General features: G+C 39.6%; 1 protein-coding gene and 1 pseudogene across 2 annotated transcripts in view; one reads left to right on the forward strand and one right to left on the reverse strand.

Moving 5' to 3' along the window:
• Positions 1-3783: 3783 nt before the first annotated feature.
• On the forward strand, positions 3784-4916 carry LOC126765034 (uncharacterized; annotated as a pseudogene).
• An 11172-nt stretch (positions 4917-16088) lies between these two features.
• Positions 16089-18972, reverse strand: part of LOC126764830 (retinal-specific phospholipid-transporting ATPase ABCA4) — a 69395-nt gene continuing 66511 nt past the window's right edge. For both annotated transcript variants that reach the window (XM_050482403.1, XM_050482401.1), the window contains one exon: positions 16089-18294. In XM_050482403.1, coding sequence (XP_050338360.1) covers positions 17871-18294 — 424 coding nt within the window. In that variant the 3' untranslated portion in view covers positions 16089-17870. The remainder of the gene's footprint in view (positions 18295-18972) is intronic.

Consider the following 18972-nt stretch of genomic DNA (forward strand, 5'->3'; position numbering starts at 1 on the left):
AACTGTAATATTGGTCATACATATTTGCATATATTAAATTAAGATGAACATAATACGCTCACTTGGTACTCTGAATGGTATATTTGTAGGGTGTATGTCTGCGCAAATGTTGCCTGCTTTCTGCTTTCTGCGTTTTGTTCCCCGTTCTGTGTTCCAGCTGGCTACCTCCTTATGCTGTTGTTTGTTTTAATTGTTCGCGCCCGTTTGATGGTTTTTATGCTTTGTTGTTTAGGTGCTTTTTCATTTCGCGCCCGATTTATGTTTTATTTGGTTTTTGCTTTGATTTTCTTTGTAATTTGTTTTTGTGTTTGTCACTTCACCTTTTTTGTAATTTTTGTACTACATATAAATATATTTTAATTTGTTTTGTTCTGTTTACCGCACTTTTTTAAGTTTGTTTTTTGTTTTCTCATCACCACACTTTTTGTTATGTGTTATGTATCATTAGGTATACATATACTTATATGTGTATACATATGTGTTTTATTTTTTGTGTCACTGTACTGCTAAATTAATTTTTATGTCGCAGTTTTGGTTTTTTTTTTTGTTTTTGTTCCACTGCACTTTTTTTGTTTTTTATTTTTTTGACTTCTTTGTTGTAAATAAGTATACAAAATTTAATTTTCCTTTCGCATGTGTATATAGTATATATAAGTATATAGGTACTTTTTTCTGTTTGAGACACTTTTCGTTTTTTAATCTTAGCACACTGTGCTCTGTTCGCTTGGTTGCTTTTTTATTGTTTTATTATTATTTTTTTATTTTTTTGCTTTTTGCTATCACGCACTTAAGTTTGTATTTTATGTCTTCTTTTTCTCAAAACGTTTTTGATTTTGTTTACGCTTTTCGTAACACAAAATTTTATTTGAATGTTTATTTTTTTGTTTAAAGATCAGCAGCAATGCACTATTTTTAACTATACGTGAACACTTTTTGAACTCACTGTATGTATTAACATATATTTGGTGTGTCAGAAACTGTTTACTTTTTATTACCGCACTCTTGCATATATATACGTGTGTGAGTATGTATGTTTTTTTTTGTTTTTATTAACACTGTTTTTGTCACCACACTTTGTTTTGTTTTATTTTTTCTTTTTTAGATTTTTACATTAAAATCCAATAGTGCCTTTCTGTAAGGCTCGAAGGACCATGAATAACTGGATGCCCAATTCGTGGGAACATCCACTACTATTTAGATCGTTAATAAAGCACTTACACTCGAGTACCACTTATAAGTTAAAATGCGAATTATTTCAGATACATAGATTAAAGTTTATTTTAGTTTTATTAAATTGTGATCGTTACAATTAAGATGATTGTATAAAAAACGGCTCCGAGGGTAACGAAATGATTTGTCGATTCCTTCGTTCGGTTTATTAGATGAACACAGCGCCCGAGATCGGTGACGGAAAAAAAGCGTAAGTTGATATGAGCACAGGATCGTTGCGGTAACGCGGCACAGTGCCCAAGCGAAAGTCTTGTAGACGAATTTTGCTATGCGGATAGTGTGTGACGAAAAGTGTCAGCTTCCCCGTTGTCCATTCCTTTTGTTGGTTGGGTTGGTATAGGTATGGTGAGTTATTAGTTTTGCTTTGCAGTAGCATTCTGTGGTGAATTGCGCTGTTTTATTAGGATGCGCCAGTTTTACCGGGTAGAGGGGATGGATGCTTAACTCATTTAAACAACAACGGAGAAATTTTAATAAGCAACGAATCTACATTTCTAAACGGGACCTTCATCATTTTGTATACCAACGTAATCATTGCTATCAACGGGAAAAAGTTCTATAGCGAAGAAAGAACAGCAAGTAAACAACTACCAGCCATCATACAACCATCATCCGCACCACTCAAAATAGAAGAATTCCTCTCGCTGGAGATGCTGACAATACAAAGGAAGTAAGTCTATTAGAAGCAGCAAACAGAGTCAAATACGGAACCAGCATCACTCTAATCGTCATTTTAATAATCATCGCCTTAATTTTCGGGAAGAATCTTCTGATGAAACAAAAAGAAGATGAACCCAATAAACTGTCACAACCGGCAATAGAAGGACTCAACCAAATTTTCAATACACCTAAAGTTTCAAACGAGGACTTTACTCACATTTTCCACTTCAAATTAATTAAGGAAAGGAGTACTAAACTTTTAAATTAATCCAATCATTTTACACTTTTAACAGTTTTTTACCGAAGAAATCTTTATTTTAAAAAGTAAATTTTACACTCGTAGTGACCATCATGCGTGTGCTAAAAATTACGACGAAATGGAGCGCTGCCATGTGATAATAAGGAAATTCGCTAAAATTCCTTTTTTCCCAAAAATTCCTCTATCGGATGGATATGTTCTTTATTTAATTTAATAAACAAATAAGTAATATTATATAGTAATATTATATAATAATATTATATATATTATCACATAATATACAAAACAACGTATTATCAAAAATAAATGGAAAGCGCGGACAGATATAATAACCAAAATTTAACAATTTTATAACGAAAACTCAAATTTTGTTTCAATATCAGTGCAAGATAACCAAAAAATATAACCACTTTATAACGAAACTCAATATATTTTTTTTATTTTAACGTAGAAAGGAATACTATGCGGAAGTACTTCAGTCACCCCGGGTATTCGCTCGACCAGGGTTATTTCTTTAAAGCGCGGCCGAAGGCCGCCAACGCAGAAAGGAGTACTACGCGAAAGTACTTCAGTCGCACCGGGTATTCGCTCGACCAGGGGTATTTTTTTTAAAAGCGGCCGAAGGCCGCCAACGCAGAAAGAAGTACTATGCGGAAGTACTACAGTCACCCCGGGTATTCGCTCGACCAGGGTTATTTTTTTAAAGCGCGGCCATACCCTAAGCCAAAGTAATCGGAATCGTGCCATATACATACATACATGTGTAAATGTAAAAAATTTAAAATCTAAGTTGAAACGAATTGTTCGGTTACAATTATAATTGTGTCGACTTTAGAATACCGTCCCAAGATTTCGGGAATAAAATGGATATGATCGGATAGAGGAGGTTCTTCAGATCAATATTGCAATCCTTTAGTTGATGTTAAATAAATATAATGTAACAATAAGTTTAATATTAAAAAAAATTCATACGAATTAGTGAAGTGCTAGTGGACATAAAAATGCGAAATATAAGAGTAAAATTAGTTTTAAATCGAAAAAATACGTTCTTCAAATAATGGTATTTTTCAGATTTAAGCGCAAACATCTCGAATATTCCCGCGGGTGTAACTACATATATATAGTATATTATTGAACTTGAGAGCCTCCTCTATAACTAAAAATGTTCATTTGTTCGTCCAAGATAGCTGTTCGCACGCAGAATATCTAAATTTGTTTAAAATAAAAGCAACATTAATGTTTCATAATGAATAAAAGTGAACATAGTTCGAATATAAGTATGTACATATACGCATTTCTGCTCCGAAGCATGATCTTAAAAATTAAATTAAAATTAAAATATCATTAATCATCACCTTTTTATGATTTTTCATAGAATGAATTTCGATGACCTCGTGGAAGAAATGGATTCCGAAGTGGAATGCTCACAACCGTTGAGCCCCCATAGAGGTTGTATTGAACAAAACGATTTTTAAGTTTTTAATAATATTTTTTTACAGATAAAGTGTTTAAAAAAATATCTTACAATCTTGCGCTCCCCTAGTAGAACCATCACAAATTGTAGTACCGTCACCATCTTCTGGCGGCCATGCAGGTATAATGTATGAATATATAAATATACTTAATAGTATTTGCTTAATAAAAATACATTTACGTTTTCAAATATAATCCAGAGGCTGAATGCCATTGAGACTCTCACTGCCATTGAAAAGTACCTGAAAGACAAAGTAAGTAACGCAGTATTACATTACCAAATTAAAACAGAAGTTAATTTTTATATTTTAATTTTCTATATGCCTGAAAAGGCTGAGCTGCAGGCACAGAGTGATTTATTGCGCGTCATAGCGGCAAAGACGCACCATTCAATTAGCCGCATCACCGGTGACTAGGAGGACGAGCATTACGTGGAGCTCGCTTCGAAACTGCCCATGTCATCGGAAGAGCACGTGCGCTACGTGGAAGACAACCTTTCACAAAAGGAAAGCACGGATGCTATGGTAAATATTTCGTTTTTAAATATTATGCGATTGTTATATAATTTACTGTATTTTTTTTACAGATGCGGCTAATATTGAAGTCAAAGGGCTTAAAAGGCAGTGTGGACGGCGTACTGCGTGGTATGTTTTCTGACGATCTAATGTACCACTACAATTTAGAGAGGCGCAAGGAAAAGGAATCCCTACTAAAGCTAAAGTGTGTAGGGTTAGTTTTTGGTAGGTTGTTTTACTGATACTATATTTGAATGCCTTAACTTATAACGTTTCATTTTAGATATATTTCCTGACAAGGATATAAACACTATCTGTAGGGAGCTCCGGAGATTTGTGGCCTTAAGCCACAATCGTTTTAAGCAAAAAAAGCATAAACTTAAGGCAAAATTAATATGTATAAGTTTTCTTATTATTACTCATACATATATATTAATTTTAAGTTGTAAATATTAGTTTAAAGTTGTATAAATTAGTTTTAAGTTGTAAGTTGAAGTTTCTAATTTTACTTTTACAAATATGAATTTTTAGAATTATAATTTTTATACTAAAATAAACTTAAATTTTAATATTTTTCTGCCGAATGTAGTAATACATAATAGGCAAATTATCAGTTTAAGTAAATAGTTAAGTAAATATTTTATTATTAAATAAAGCGAAATAATAAAAAAAAAACTGAATTTTATTTAAAAGAATTGAATTTGCTAGAGGTAAGAAATGGGTAACAGATAATCTTGTTACTGCTTATTCCTGCTAACACGTTTATATGTTATAGGTAACAAACTGATAACGAAAATAATAACACTAACAAATATTCGAGTAACAAATACTTTTTGTTATCCATAACACATAGGTGATCTATGCGCTAACAAAAGAATTTGTTACCCGAGAAATTATGCGAACATGAGTCCCGTCGATGCAACCAATTACTCCCGGGAAATCACTTTTTGAATAAAATGAAACTTATGAAGCGTTTTGCTCTGCCTCAGTCATTTGAATTTTAATCAATTGGGCACAAATACGTTGTTCAATTATATATAGAACCTCTTTAATTACTAAAGATATCGTAGGTTGCGCCAAGCCAATGTTAAAATCATTTCCACTGCATTTTTGATAACCACCGTCAGTACGGAAACGCAGAGTTGCGCATAATTTTAATATAAGCAGAGTTGCGCATAATTTTAATATAAGAGGTATGGCGCCTCGCACACGTTTGTGGAAATATTCCTTCATCTCATTCAGTAAAAAAAAAATGCTTCTTAATTAATCGAAAATAATTTATGAATCTGCAACAAATATTATTAAAAAGCCTCTCAATTGTGAAAAAACTATGGCTTACTTTGCATTTGGAAGCTCCAATGGATCACATCAATTTTGTCCTCAATATTTTCGTCATTGTAATATAAATCAAAACTTATATCCATTTTTTATTTATTGTTTATTATATACGTTTATTCACTTTTTCGCGAGCGACAACTGAATTCAATTGTTTAAATATGTCGTTTACAAAATTTTAGCTCTTTCCCTATCTGTCAAATTTCCTTTTCTTAGGTTGGCAACGCCAATCATACTTCGACTGAACTTAGTTGAAGTCCGCAATACCGAAAAAGAGTTTGGTTGATCTGAAGTTGAAATACCTTAACTTCAATTCGACCAAGTCGGGTTAAAAACCGCAATAGGGGCATTAGTGTTTTTCCGATTTAACTACGAAGGAAAATGTCATAAAATACGCAAATTTTTTAGGGGCTCTCACACCGGATAAGTTAGATAGATATCTCTGATTACCATTATAATTTTTTACCGAATGATGAGTATGCAACTTTAGAATAATCTTGCATGAGAAACTCAAAATCGTAAAAAATATATGATAATTTCGCAAAAAAGGGACGACACGTTGGAGGTAAGTTGGTTGATAGCATTAACCATAAAGCTAAAAAAATTTCTCGATTTCAAATATTCACCAAATACGAGAGTCCTTAGCTTACAAACGTATATTCTTCTTTCCCTATGGCCATTTACGAACCATATAGGATGAAAAGATCAGATTGTCAGACTTGTAGACTATATCTCCTCCTTGGATAAAAATAAAAAAAATTTGTTAATGACTCAATTCAACTACAACTTCTATAATTTTTGAGTACAATGAAATTTTGAAGAGTTTTGCTCCTCTAAAGTCAATGGTGTTTTATCTAATGCGCACATATGTATATGGTGTTCATAATACCGATCTAAAATCTATCTATCTAAAAGCAGCGTTGGATTTCCAGGTTGACATTGTAGGTGGTGTTTATGCTGGTTGCCAAATATACGAAATTATCTACAACTTCAAAGTTTTGACTGTCAACAGTGACGTGAGAGCCAAGTCGCGAGTGCGACGACTGTTTGTTTGATGACAGGAGATATTTCGTCTTGCCCTCGTTCACTACCAGACCCATTTGCTGTCCTTGTCCAGCCTGGAGAAAGCAGAACTAACGGCGCGGGTTTTGAGGCCGAAAATATCAATATCATCGGCATACGCCAGCAGCCGTACATTCTTATAAAAGATTGTACCTGCTCGATTAAGTTCTGCAGCTCTTATTATTTTCTCCAGCAGCAGATTGAAGAAGTCGCATGATAGGGACTCGCCTTGTCTGAAAGCTCGATTGGTATCGAACGGCTCGAAGAGGTCCTTCCCGATCCTGACGGAGCTTTTGGTGTTGCACAACGTCAGTTTACACAGCCGTATTAGTTTTGCGGGGATACCAAATTCAGACATCGCGGCACAGAGGCAGCTCCTTTTCGTGCTGTCGAAAGCAGCTTTGAAATCGACGAAGAGGTGGTGTGTGTCGATTCTCCTTTCACGGGTCTTTTCCAAGATTTGGCGCTTGGTGAATATCTGGTCGGTTGTTGATCTGCCAGGTCCTAAAGCCACACTGATAAGGCCCAATCAGTTTGTTGACGGTGGGCTTTACTCTTTCACACAATACGCTCGATAGAACCTTATACGCGAAGTTGAGGAGGCTTATCTCACGGTAGTTGGCGCAGATTGTGGGGTTTCCCTTTTTGCGGATTGGGCAGAGCGCACTTAAATTCCAATCGTTGGGCATGCTTTCGTCCGACCATATTCTACAAAGAAGCTGATGCATGCTGCTTATCAGTTCTTCGACGCCGTGTTTGAATAACTTGACCAGCAATCCATCGACCCCGCCGCTTTGTTGTTCTTCAGGTGGGTAATTGCTATTCGAACTTCTTCATGGTCGGGCAATGGAAAGTCTGCTCCATCGTCATCGATTGGGGAATCGGGTTCTCCTTCCCCTCGCGTTGTACGTTCACTGCCATTCAGCAGGCTGGAGAAGTGTTTCCTCCATAATTTAAGTATGCTCTGGGCATCGGTGACTAGAACACCATTGGGGTTCTACAAGAGTATGCTCGGTCTTGAAACCTTCTGTAAGCCGCCGCATTTTTTCGTAGAATTTTCGAATTCACGCATTTCAGCTTCTTTCTTTTTCTGTCTGCAAAAGCGTCTCGCCTCCCTCTTCAACTCTCGGTATCTATCCCATTCCGCACGTGTTGTGGTCGATCGTAACGTTGCGAGGTAGGCAGTCTGTTTTCTCTCCGCTGCGACACGGCACTCCTCGTCGTACCAGCTATTCTTTTGCATTTTATGAAGACCAATGGTTTGGTTGCAGCTGTACGTAAGGAATTTGAAATGCCGTCCCACAGTTCCCTTATACCGAGTAGTTGACGAGTGCTCTCAGAGAGCAGGAGTGCAGGAGTGCAAGCCGAGTAGAAAATCGTTCGGCTGTCTGTTGTGATTGCAGCTTGTCGACGTCGAACCTTCCTTGTGTTTGTTGACGTGCGCTTTTTGCTGCACAGAGGCGGGTGCGAATCTTGGCTGCAACAAGATAGTGGTCTGAGTCGATGTTAGAACCTCGGAGCGTACGCACGTCTAGAACACTGGAGACGTGTCTTCCGTTTATCACAACATGATCGATCTGGTTGTTGGCTTTTCGATCCGGAGACAGCCGGTTAGCTTGATGTATTTTTTTGTGCTGGAATCTAGTACCACAGATAACCATATTTCGGGTGCCGGCGAAGTCGATCAGCCTCAACCCATTTGGGGATATTTCGTCGTGGAGGCTGAATTTACCGACCGTAGTGCCAAAAATACCTTCTTTGCCCACCCTGGCGTTAAAGTCGTCAAGCACAATTTGGACATCGTGCAGGGGAAGCTCTCATAGGCGCGCTACAAGCACTCATAGAAGTCATCTTTGGTCACATCGTCCTTCTCTTCCGTTGTGGCGTGGGCGCAAATCAGCGATATGTTGAAGAACCTCGCTTTGATGCGGGTTGTGGCTAGACGTTCATTCACCGGAATGAATGATAGTACTCGGCGACAGAGTCTCTCTCCCACCACGAATCCCACACCAAACTTGCGCTCCTTAACATGGCCACTGCAGTAAATTCCACAAAGACCTACTCGTCTCTGTCCTTGTCCCGTCCATCGCATTTCTTGGACGGTGGTGATGTGAGCCTATCTTTTCAGGAGGACATCAACCAGCTGGGCACAGCGGCACCTTCCCAATTAAGGGACCGGACTTTCCAGGTGCATGCCCTAGTATCGTAGTCCTTATTTCGTTTGCCATGGTCGTCATGAAAAGGGAGGTTTCTCATCCGAGGCTGTTGGTAATTTTTCATTGGTAATGTTTTTTACGTGGCGGGTCCCAAACCCAGCGCATAACCCTATGTAGGGGATGTTTCGCCTTCTCACTTTAGCTCGCCTTCGAACGGATGTTCTACCAGAGGGTACCTGGTCAAAAACCGGAAGTCGTGAGCTGCTTGAGTCATGTGTAAAAGAATCGTTTCTAGCCACTCCCAAGTGAATGACGATCAGAGAACTTTCCTCACTTGCGTGAACTTCTACACACGACTCCATCCTCCAAGCAGGTTATGTAACAACTAAAAATATCGGAGGTTACTTCAGTCCGACAGCAAGGAAATGTAGAGTTCATCTTATTTAGTAAAAAAAAAAAAAACAAAATGATTCCTTATTTGAATGGAAATAACTATGAACATTATTTAAAAGTCATTTACTTGTCAATATAACTTCGGCTTACTTGGCGATAGGAAGTTCGAATGGATTTGAGTGACCGCGAAGGATTTTTGTCACCGTAATATAAATCAAAATTAATTTCATATTATTCACCTTTTTGTGAGCCATATCTAAATTAAATCGTTTTAATTTTTCGTTTAAGAATTTTTAATTATCTGTCAAATTATTTAATTTTTTTAATTACCTGTCAAATCTTCGTATTTTATGTTCACAACACCAATCAAACTTAAACTGAAAATAGTTGAAAATCGTAATATAAAAAATAATAAAAAGTGAGGTTTGTTGAAGAATACTGGGTGTTTTTGTATAACCCATAACTGTTATGGAAGCCGGTACCATAACTTTAACCGTTCCGATGTGCCCAATACGCCTTTGCGACTTAACATTTTCTTATTTCGTTTAGATCCTAGTTTTCTTTTGATGTTATTTTTATTAAACTGACATCGACAACGTTTTTTTTAAACTACAATTTTACAGTGGCCTGCAATATAAGTGCTTTTTTCGTAGGTGAAGCATTTAAGGAGGAGGATGGAGTCATGTGTAGAAGTTCACGCAAGTGAGGAAAGTTCTCTGATCGCCATTCACTTGGGAGTGGCCAGAAACGATTCTTTTACACATGGCTCAAGCAGCTCACTACTTCCGGTCTTTGACCAAGTATCCTCTGGGTAGCCTAAGAACATCCGTTCGAAGGCGAGCTAAAGTGAGAAGGCGAAACATTCCCTACAAGGGTTGTGCGCTGGGTTTGGGACCCGCCACGTAAAAACACCCCCAGTGAAGAGCTACAACCAGCCTCGGATGAGAGACCCCCCTTTTGATGACGACCATGGCAAACGAAATAAGGACTACGAATTGAGGGCATGCACCTGGAATGTCCGGTCCCTTAATTGGGAAGGTGCCGCTGCCCAGCTGGTTGATGTCCTCGTAAAGACAAAGGCTGACATCACCGCCGTCCAAGAAATGCGATGGACGGGACAAGGACAGAGACGAGTAGGTCCTTGTGACATTTACTACAGTGGCCATATAAAGGAGCGCAAGTTTGGTGTAGGATTCGTGGTGGGAGAGAGACTCCGTCGCCGAGTACTATCATTCACTGCGGTGAATGAACGTCTAGCCACAATCCGCATCAAAGCGAGGTTCTTCAACATATCGCTGATTTGCGCCCACGCCCCGACGGAAGAGAAGGACGATGTGACCAAAGATGCCTTCTATGAGCGCTTGGAGCGCGCTTATGAGAGCTGCCCCCGCCACGATGTCAAAATCGTGCTTGGCGACTTTAACGCCAGGGTGGGCAAAGAAGGTATATTTGGCACTACGGTCGGTAAATTCAGCCTCCACGACGAAACATCCCCAAATGGGTTGAGGCTGATTGACTTCGCCGGGGCCCGAAATATGGTTATCTGTAGTACTAGATTCCAGCATAAGAAGATTCATCAAGCTACCTGGCTGTCTCCGGATCGAAAAACTACCAACCAGATCGATCATGTTGTGATAGACGGAAGACACGTCTCCAGTGTTTTAGATGTGCGTGCGCTCCGAGGTCCTAACATCGACTCGGACCACTATCTTGTTGCAGCTAAGATTCGCACCCGCCTCTGTGCAGCAAAAAACGCGCGCCACCAAACACAAGGAAGGTTCGACGTCGAGAAGCTGCAATCACAACAGACAGCCGAACGATTTTCTACTCGGCTTGCACTCCTGCTCTCTGAGAGCACTCGTCAACAACTCGGTATAAGGGAACTGTGGGACGGCATTTCAAACTCCTTACGTACAGCTGCAACCGAAACCATTGGTTTTCGGAAAGTGCAAAAGAACAGCTGGTACGACGAGGAGTGCCGTGTCGCAGCGGAGAGAAAACAGGCTGCCTACCTCGCAACGTTACGATCGACCACTACACGTGCGGGATGGGATAGATACCGAGAGTTGAAGAGGGAAGCGAGACGCATTTGTAGACAGAAGAAGAAAGAGGCTGAAATGCGTGAGTACGAAGAGCTTGATAAGCTGGCCGACAGGGGTAATGCTCGAAAATTCTACGAAAAAATGCGGCGGCTTACGGAAGGTTTCAAGACCGGAGCGTATTCCTGTAGAACCCCCAAAGGTGATCTAGTCACTGATGCCCAGAGCATACTTAAATTATGGAGGGAACACTTCTCCAGCCTGCTGAATGGCAGCGAACGCACAACACCAGGAGAAGGAGAACCCGATTCCCCAATCGATGACGATGGAGCAGACGTTCCATTACCCGACCATGAAGAAGTTCGAATAGCAATTGCCCGCCTGAAGAACAACAAAGCGGCAGGGGCCGACGGATTGCCGGCCGAGCTATTCAAACACGGCGGCGAAGAACTGATAAGGTGCATGCATCAGCTTCTTTGTAAAATATGGTCGGACGAAAGCATGCCCAACGATTGGAATTTAAGTGTGCTATGCCCAATCCATAAAAAGGAGACCCCACAATCTGCGCCAACTACCGTGGGATTAGCCTCCTCAACATCGCATATAAGGTTCTATCGAGCGTATTGTGTGAAAGATTAAAGCCCACCGTCAACAAACTGATTGGACCTTATCAGTGTGGCTTCAGACCTGGCAAATCAACAACCGACCAGATATTCACCATGCGCCAAATCTTGGAAAAGACCCGTGAAAAGAGAATCGACACACACCACCTCTTCGTCGATTTCAAAGCTGCTTTCGACAGCACAAAAAGGAGCTGCCTTTATGCCGCGATGTCTGAATTTGGTATCCCCGCAAAACTAATACGGCTGTGTAAACTGACGTTGAGTAACACCAAAAGCTCCGTCAGGATCGGGAAGGACCTCTCCGAGCCGTTCGATACCAAACGAGGTTTCAGACAAGGCGATTCCCTATCGTGCGACTTTTTCAACCTGCTTTTGGAGAAAATAGTTCGAGCCGCAGAACTAAATAGAGAAGGTACCATCTTCTATAAGAGTGTACAGCTGTTGGCGTATGCCGATGATATTGATATCATCGGCCTCAACACCCGCGCCGTTAGTTCTGCTTTCTCCAGGCTGGACAAGGAAGCACAGAAAATGGGTCTGGTAGTGAACGAGGGCAAGACGAAGTATCTCCTGTCATCAAACAAACAGTCGTCGCATTCGCGACTTGGCACTCACGTCACTGTTGACAGTCATAACTTTGAAGTCGTAGATAATTTCGTCTATCTTGGAACCAGCGTAAACACCACCAACAATGTCAGCCTAGAAATCCAACGCAGGATAACTCTTGCCAACAGGTGCTACTTCGGACTGAGTAGGCAATTGAGAAGCAAAGTCCTCTCTCGACAAACAAAAACCAAACTCTATAAGTCACTCATAATTCCCGTCCTGCTGTATGGTGCAGAGTCTTGGACGATGTCAACAACGGATGAGTCGACGTTGCGAGTTTTCGAGAGAAAAGTTCTGCGAAAGATTTATGGTCCTTTGCGCGTTAGCCACGGCGAATACCGCATTCGATGGAACGATGAGCTGTACGAGATATACGACGACATCGACATAGTTCAGCGAATTAAAAGACAGCGGCTACGCTGGCTAGGTCATGTTGTCCGGATGGACGAAAACACTCCAGCTCTGAAAATATTCGACGCAGTACCCGCCGGGGGAAGCAGAGGAAGAGGAAGACCTCCACTCCGTTGGAAGGACCAAGTGGAGAAGGACCTGGCTTCGCTTGGAATATCCAATTGGCGCCACGTAGCGAGAAGAAGAAGCGACTGGCGCGCTGTTGTTAACTCGGCTATAATCGCTTAAGCGGTTTCTACGCCAATTAAGAAGAAGAAGAAGCATTTAACAACATACCACCAATCAATAGTTATTAATCTTTTGAAGTGATTGGTTATTCCATTTGTGTTCTTCTATTTCAACGCGATACTTATATGCCATATTGCTGAGCTGATTTCTACGAAAACATCCTAGACAAAATTACGACGGGAAACATCCCGAGGCATCGTCCTCTGTGTTTCACTACATCTAGGCAACCATATCGTTTGCCAATAACGTTCTTTGTCTTTTCCCCAAGTGTTGCTGGCTAGCTACTTGATGATTTAGTAGCAGTTCTGTAATTTGGAAATAATCGAGATCGTATACGGGCGACGGAGAACAGGCTATCAAGTACAACGCCTAAAATCTTATTCATGAATTTAATGGGAGAGAGTGTTAAGCTCCTTGCGGAGAAGAAGCGAGAAAGATCGGTGAGAAAGCTGTTTACTTTTGAACACATGCCATTTTGTTGTTTTAACAAAGCTACTAATCCCCGTTAGGGTGATGAGGGTTATCGTCGACGTCATCTAATGGGAGGCCCAAGAAACGTGCTGTTTCGACGGGGTCGGACCAAAGGGAAAAGTGTGTCAGATGAGTGGGGTTGGCGGGGTATGCAAAGAGATGGCCAGTGTCATGCGGAGACTCATTGCACGCAGGACATATGTTGGATATGTCGGGGTCTATTCTGAACAAGTAGGAGTTTAACCTATTACAATATCCAGAACGAAGCTGCGCAAGGGTCAGATGGTGATTTGACTCCAAGAACACCATTCACTGGAAGGGAGTTAGTGAAGGTTTTGATGGCTCCACAGTGAATGGTGGTCAGTACCTGTCGGAAGTTAGTTGCGGCCGAAGTCCGGTCGGCGTATTTTTCGATGTCGTCGTAAGAGGCGGTCCCGCTCCAAGCAGGTGATTTCTGCGAAAACATCAACAGGAAATGCTTGGAGAGGAGTTCATTATGCTCCTTAACTGGGAGCATAAGCCTATCACTATGTAGATGTTCGATGGGAGACATAAAGAGGCATCCTCTCGTGGTCCGGAGTGCAGTGTTCTGACAGGTCTGTAGCTTGTTCATCAACGTTCCATTGCATCCAAGCAACCATATTGGTGCGGCGTAGTTGACAGAGAGTCGTTGTCTTTTCCTCATGAGCTGCCGAGATGCCACCTGGGTCTTATATCTTCTACTGGATAAAACCATCTCGGTTTTACTTGGGTTGATGGCCAGACCACTTCCGACCGCCTGAGTTCCGCAATTCTTCCAGCCGGGATGAAGCGGGCGGTAGCTTCTGCGATCACCTTGCTAATCGACGTTCGCCAACAGATACGTTCGTAGGAATGGGAAAAGCGTTGAGGGTGTTCTCAGTAAATTCTGTGAAGTCGACACAGTGAGCTTTGTTAACGTTAACGAAGGTGCAGGTGTCCACAGGTTGATCAAAATGGGAGTCATGTTGAATATTTGAGCTTCTATGGACCGCGCAGCTCCTCTGTTGGTCACTCAGGTAGAGTGACAGCGCTGTGCGCAAACTGGGGCCATGTAACTCGTGGTCCACTCCCTATGTTTCTTAAGGCCTGAGCAGGTCTTAAGATGGCTCCATCCATTGTATGTGTTACACCTGACCGAGGTGGAGTTTGGATATAGCCTTTTGGCGCAAATGCAGCAGAAAAATTCGTTCGGGTCCGCGTTGAACTCAATGCCAGCACGAGTCAGGAGAATACGGAGCAACCCTGCTGCAAGGCGTTGCTCTAATGATGACAAACTTAGATTAATACTCACCGTACGGGCTGGATAAAATCCGGGTCAATTCCAGTGGGTAGAACCGTATTGGGTATTGGAATGAACACATGCCATTAATTCTATTGCTTGACGCATTTGCCCATGAGGTGATGGAATTCCCTTTTGGTGGTTGTGACAGTTACGGGGCCTCAAGTGTCTTCACTACTGGTGAAAGGAGAGTTATCGGACGATTAGACTCCCCTAGCCTCGCTGATTTATTAGGTTTCAGTAGGGGAACCCTCCTCCGACTTTCCAAACATCGTGTATAAGAAGAGTGGTCAACGACAGGTTCAGGACCTTGGTTAGGTATTTTAATCCCGTTGACCCTAGAAAATTTCGGCTCCTTGGTGACATTCTGAACCTGTTCATCGGTGAAAATATGTCGCGCACAAACTTTTGGCATTTTTTGCAGCCGCCGGCTTACACGTCGCATTCAGGAATTGATAGTTGCCGACTAAATGTACACTGTCTAGGAATGACGTGATTTTAACAGCTCGCGGCGGCCATATTTGTGTACGGATTTGTGTGAACTTTTGCCAGCGTGTTGAGTAAGGTTTGTTATTTCATCATGTCATATATAACTTTGGTACAACGTTTGAAAATTGTTCAAGATTATTTCGCAAATTTAGGTTCTCCGGTGGGTACTGTAAGAGCTATTCACGCAAAACACTGTTGTCATAATATTCCTTCTGGACGCGCTATTCAACGCATAAGTGAAAAATTCGAAAAGTATAATAATCTCCGCGACTCAGGCGAGTGTTGAGGACAACCAGGATCAGTCTGCTCAATGTCGTTCTACACAGTTAGGTCTCTTTGGGTGAAAATATGGCAAATTTCGCGATTACATTTAGCTCTGAAATCGTATAAGATGTTGTTGATGCAAGAACTGAAGCGGTCAAACGATTTGAAGCGCTGTAGCTTTGCCGATTAGGCGTTGGAAATGATGGAAGCCAACGAATTTAATCATCGAAAAATCATCTTCTTTGATGAGGCCTGATTGGGGTTAATGGCTTCGTCAGCAAACGAGCAAATTGTCTAGATTATTTTTATTCCTATTTTCTTATATTAAATCAAAGGTTAATAAACCAGTAATGCTGGAGGAGATCGATACAACATTTTGAGTGATTTATTTAATTTTTATACTACGTCGTTTTTGTTAGTACACCCTGTATATTTTAGAACTCGCAATATTATAGTTACGAAATAGGCTGTTTAAAGCTCAGTATTCTTAAGAAATTGATTCCCCACAAAAACCTTATGACACGGCTGCAATTTGTTCTTTGTCTGTAGTCAATCTAAATTTAAAGAGAGCAAGTACATATGCAAAATTGTATAAGAGTTGCCTTTTATTATTTTCACGAATTCTTTAAAATGCCAATAAATATACATGTCTTAATTTATGAGAGTACAGATATACCACACTTAATCTTAATATCTTCGTCCATGATACAAAATATGAAAACTCATCAAGGCGAAACATATGTTATATATATGAATGAGAATATGATTAAATCAAATATATTTGGTCTTGTATGTATGTTTGAAATCATTAATGCCTCTAGACACCCCAATAGTGAAGTCTCAACGTTAATGTTAAGTGCAGAGCAGACCATGAAGTAAATCGTCATATGTGCATATATGTACGCATGTTTCTTGATTAAAACTAATTTGATTATGATAACAAATTCTTCGATACTATATACATATATGCATAATAATAATGAACACGCCATTAAGGGGTCAGTAGGGTAATCTGGCCTGTTTTTTTTTTTACATTTTTTTTTCATAGCAATTTTTATTCTACAATAGAACTTTTTTCACATATCATGAGGTATATCGTGGAATGCATAAACAAATTTTTTCGGAATTTTTTTATGACATCTGTTGGAGAAACGGCTGGGTGAATGAGATACGTTTTTTCAAGGGCGGACAAGATTTCTCATGTTTGGATCATCTGAAACACAAAAACCCAATTTATTCTTAAAAAGAACGTGAATAGTTACACTGTGGAACATTTTTGCGATTATTGTCTGGGGGGTGAGAAATTCCAAGTCAGGGTGATGGTACTAGGTCAGTATAGTAAAACCTTCAAAGGATTTGGCGTTCGTATATGTCAATTTTTTTTTATGACCTTTTAAATTTTTTCCTTATCTTGATGTTTTTTCGCTTAGTTGTAACATTTTGGCAAAAACGTAGTTTAACATAACTCGCGAACCACTATTATCTATTTTTCCAATCCATTAGACGGTTGTAGCAACTGACACATACGAACGCCCAACCCTTTGAGAGTTTTACTATACTGACCTAGTACCATCACCCTGACTTGGAATTTCTCACTCCCCCGATTAGCTGTTGTACTGTGTTATCGTCCCTACTAGAATCATGAAAAAGGCGTTTTGTGAACATTTTAATGAGAGGGCGGAGCTAAAATATTTTTTAGAACAGATACATATGTATATGTTAGTCTCAACTCAAGTATGAAGTGATACAAATTTCAAAGTCCTTAGTGTCTTGGTTCGTTAGTTACAGGATGTTTCCTATAGGCAACAGCACTTTGACAAAATTATTGTAAACAAACTAAACACTTTTCCAATGACTTATTTTTACTTTTAATAACTATCTTACCTTTATTTATTTCTGTTGTACCCTTGGTTTTACAATAAAACAGCTATTTTAATCTTTTTAAATACTTTTTGCGTATACACCTTTTTTCGCGATTTTGACAATTTCACTCTACGAAAAACGCCTACTGAATGAACCCTTACATAGAACAATTCACTGTAAGCTTACACAATACACTAGACTACATAATGCAAAAAACCGCGCGTCAAAAAAATTTAAATAACGGGACTTAGCAGCATATATGTTTAAAAAAGTGTGTGTTTGAAAAAAATGCATTTAAAGTTTGAGGTGTGCACTCTGAGCGCTCGGAACGTCGAGCGGTATTATTATTTTTCGAAACCTTCCAATGGTAAAGTGGGTTTCTACATTAATTCTAAGAGTATAAGGGAACAGAAAAAGTAAAAAAAAAAAAAAAAATCATTACCCTACTGACCCCTTAAATTTTGATTTACTTGTAGGGGATAGTTTAAAAACTTTAAGGTGTAATCTCATATGATACGCTTAGTTGAGGTATACACCTTATTCTATTGCTTTCAAATTTTAGGAATATGTCTTCAAGTGTGGTCTCGTTCAAGGAATAATCTACCACAAGGTCTGTATTTCCACTTGCGAAGGCTTCCGTTTTTTTAAAAATATCGGACCATTTAAGATCATCAACGTTATTTATAAAATAGGTAACAATCCCAGCGTGATTCTCTCGCAACTGACTATCAGAAAATATTTTACACAACTCGGTTGTTATATCTTCAACTACATGAGTTTCCTCAGATTTTAACTTCACTTTCATTGTAAATCCACCACCGAATCGTTTCTTTAAGTCTGGCACATATCCTGAACATTTGAAGTTTCCACCAGCCATTATCGCCAGTCTATTGCACAGCTGTTCGCATTCATCCATGCTGGAAAATCAAATATAAAATATTTCCATTAAAAAATTCAATCTCTAAAAATCATAACAATTTTGTGAAATTTTGAATTTAGAAAAGTAAATTACAATTAACTCAGCAAAACTTTTGTTGCTGTGTTGAATATAACAAAAGAAACGAGTAAGGAAGGACCAAGTTCGGGTGCAGCCGAACATTTTATACTCTTGCAACTTCAAACAAAGCCAGGGAAATACCTTAAGATGTAAAACGTCAACCAGAGGATCGGAATCTAAGCAATTTTATATATACACTAGCAAACCCGGCGAACTCCGTTTCGCCACCAGATGGCTTCGTTTTATGTAACATTTCGTTTGGTGATTAAAAGATGAAGACAATTTTTTTTGTTTTATATTTGAAAAGGAAGAATGATATTTCATTTCATAACAGTAATGAATTCATTTCGATTACAAAAGTGAAGTGTTATTTAGTTGAACTTCTCCAAGTAAATGAAAGAGAATCCAAAGTAAATACCGAATCGAAGCGTTATACTATGTACTTATATGTGTCCGCAAATTATCCGTTTCATTGAAGTGCTCTTTGGTAAACCACATTTTTTGTTTTTTGGTCTGGCGTTAACACAAACAAAGCGGATGGTTTCCCTACTCGTGAACACGCAACGTATAACTGCCCATGACAAAAACAATGATTTTC

The sequence above is a fragment of the Bactrocera neohumeralis genome, unplaced genomic scaffold (genome assembly GCF_024586455.1).
Source record: "Bactrocera neohumeralis isolate Rockhampton unplaced genomic scaffold, APGP_CSIRO_Bneo_wtdbg2-racon-allhic-juicebox.fasta_v2 cluster10, whole genome shotgun sequence".
Classification (NCBI taxonomy): domain Eukaryota; kingdom Metazoa; phylum Arthropoda; class Insecta; order Diptera; family Tephritidae; genus Bactrocera; species Bactrocera neohumeralis.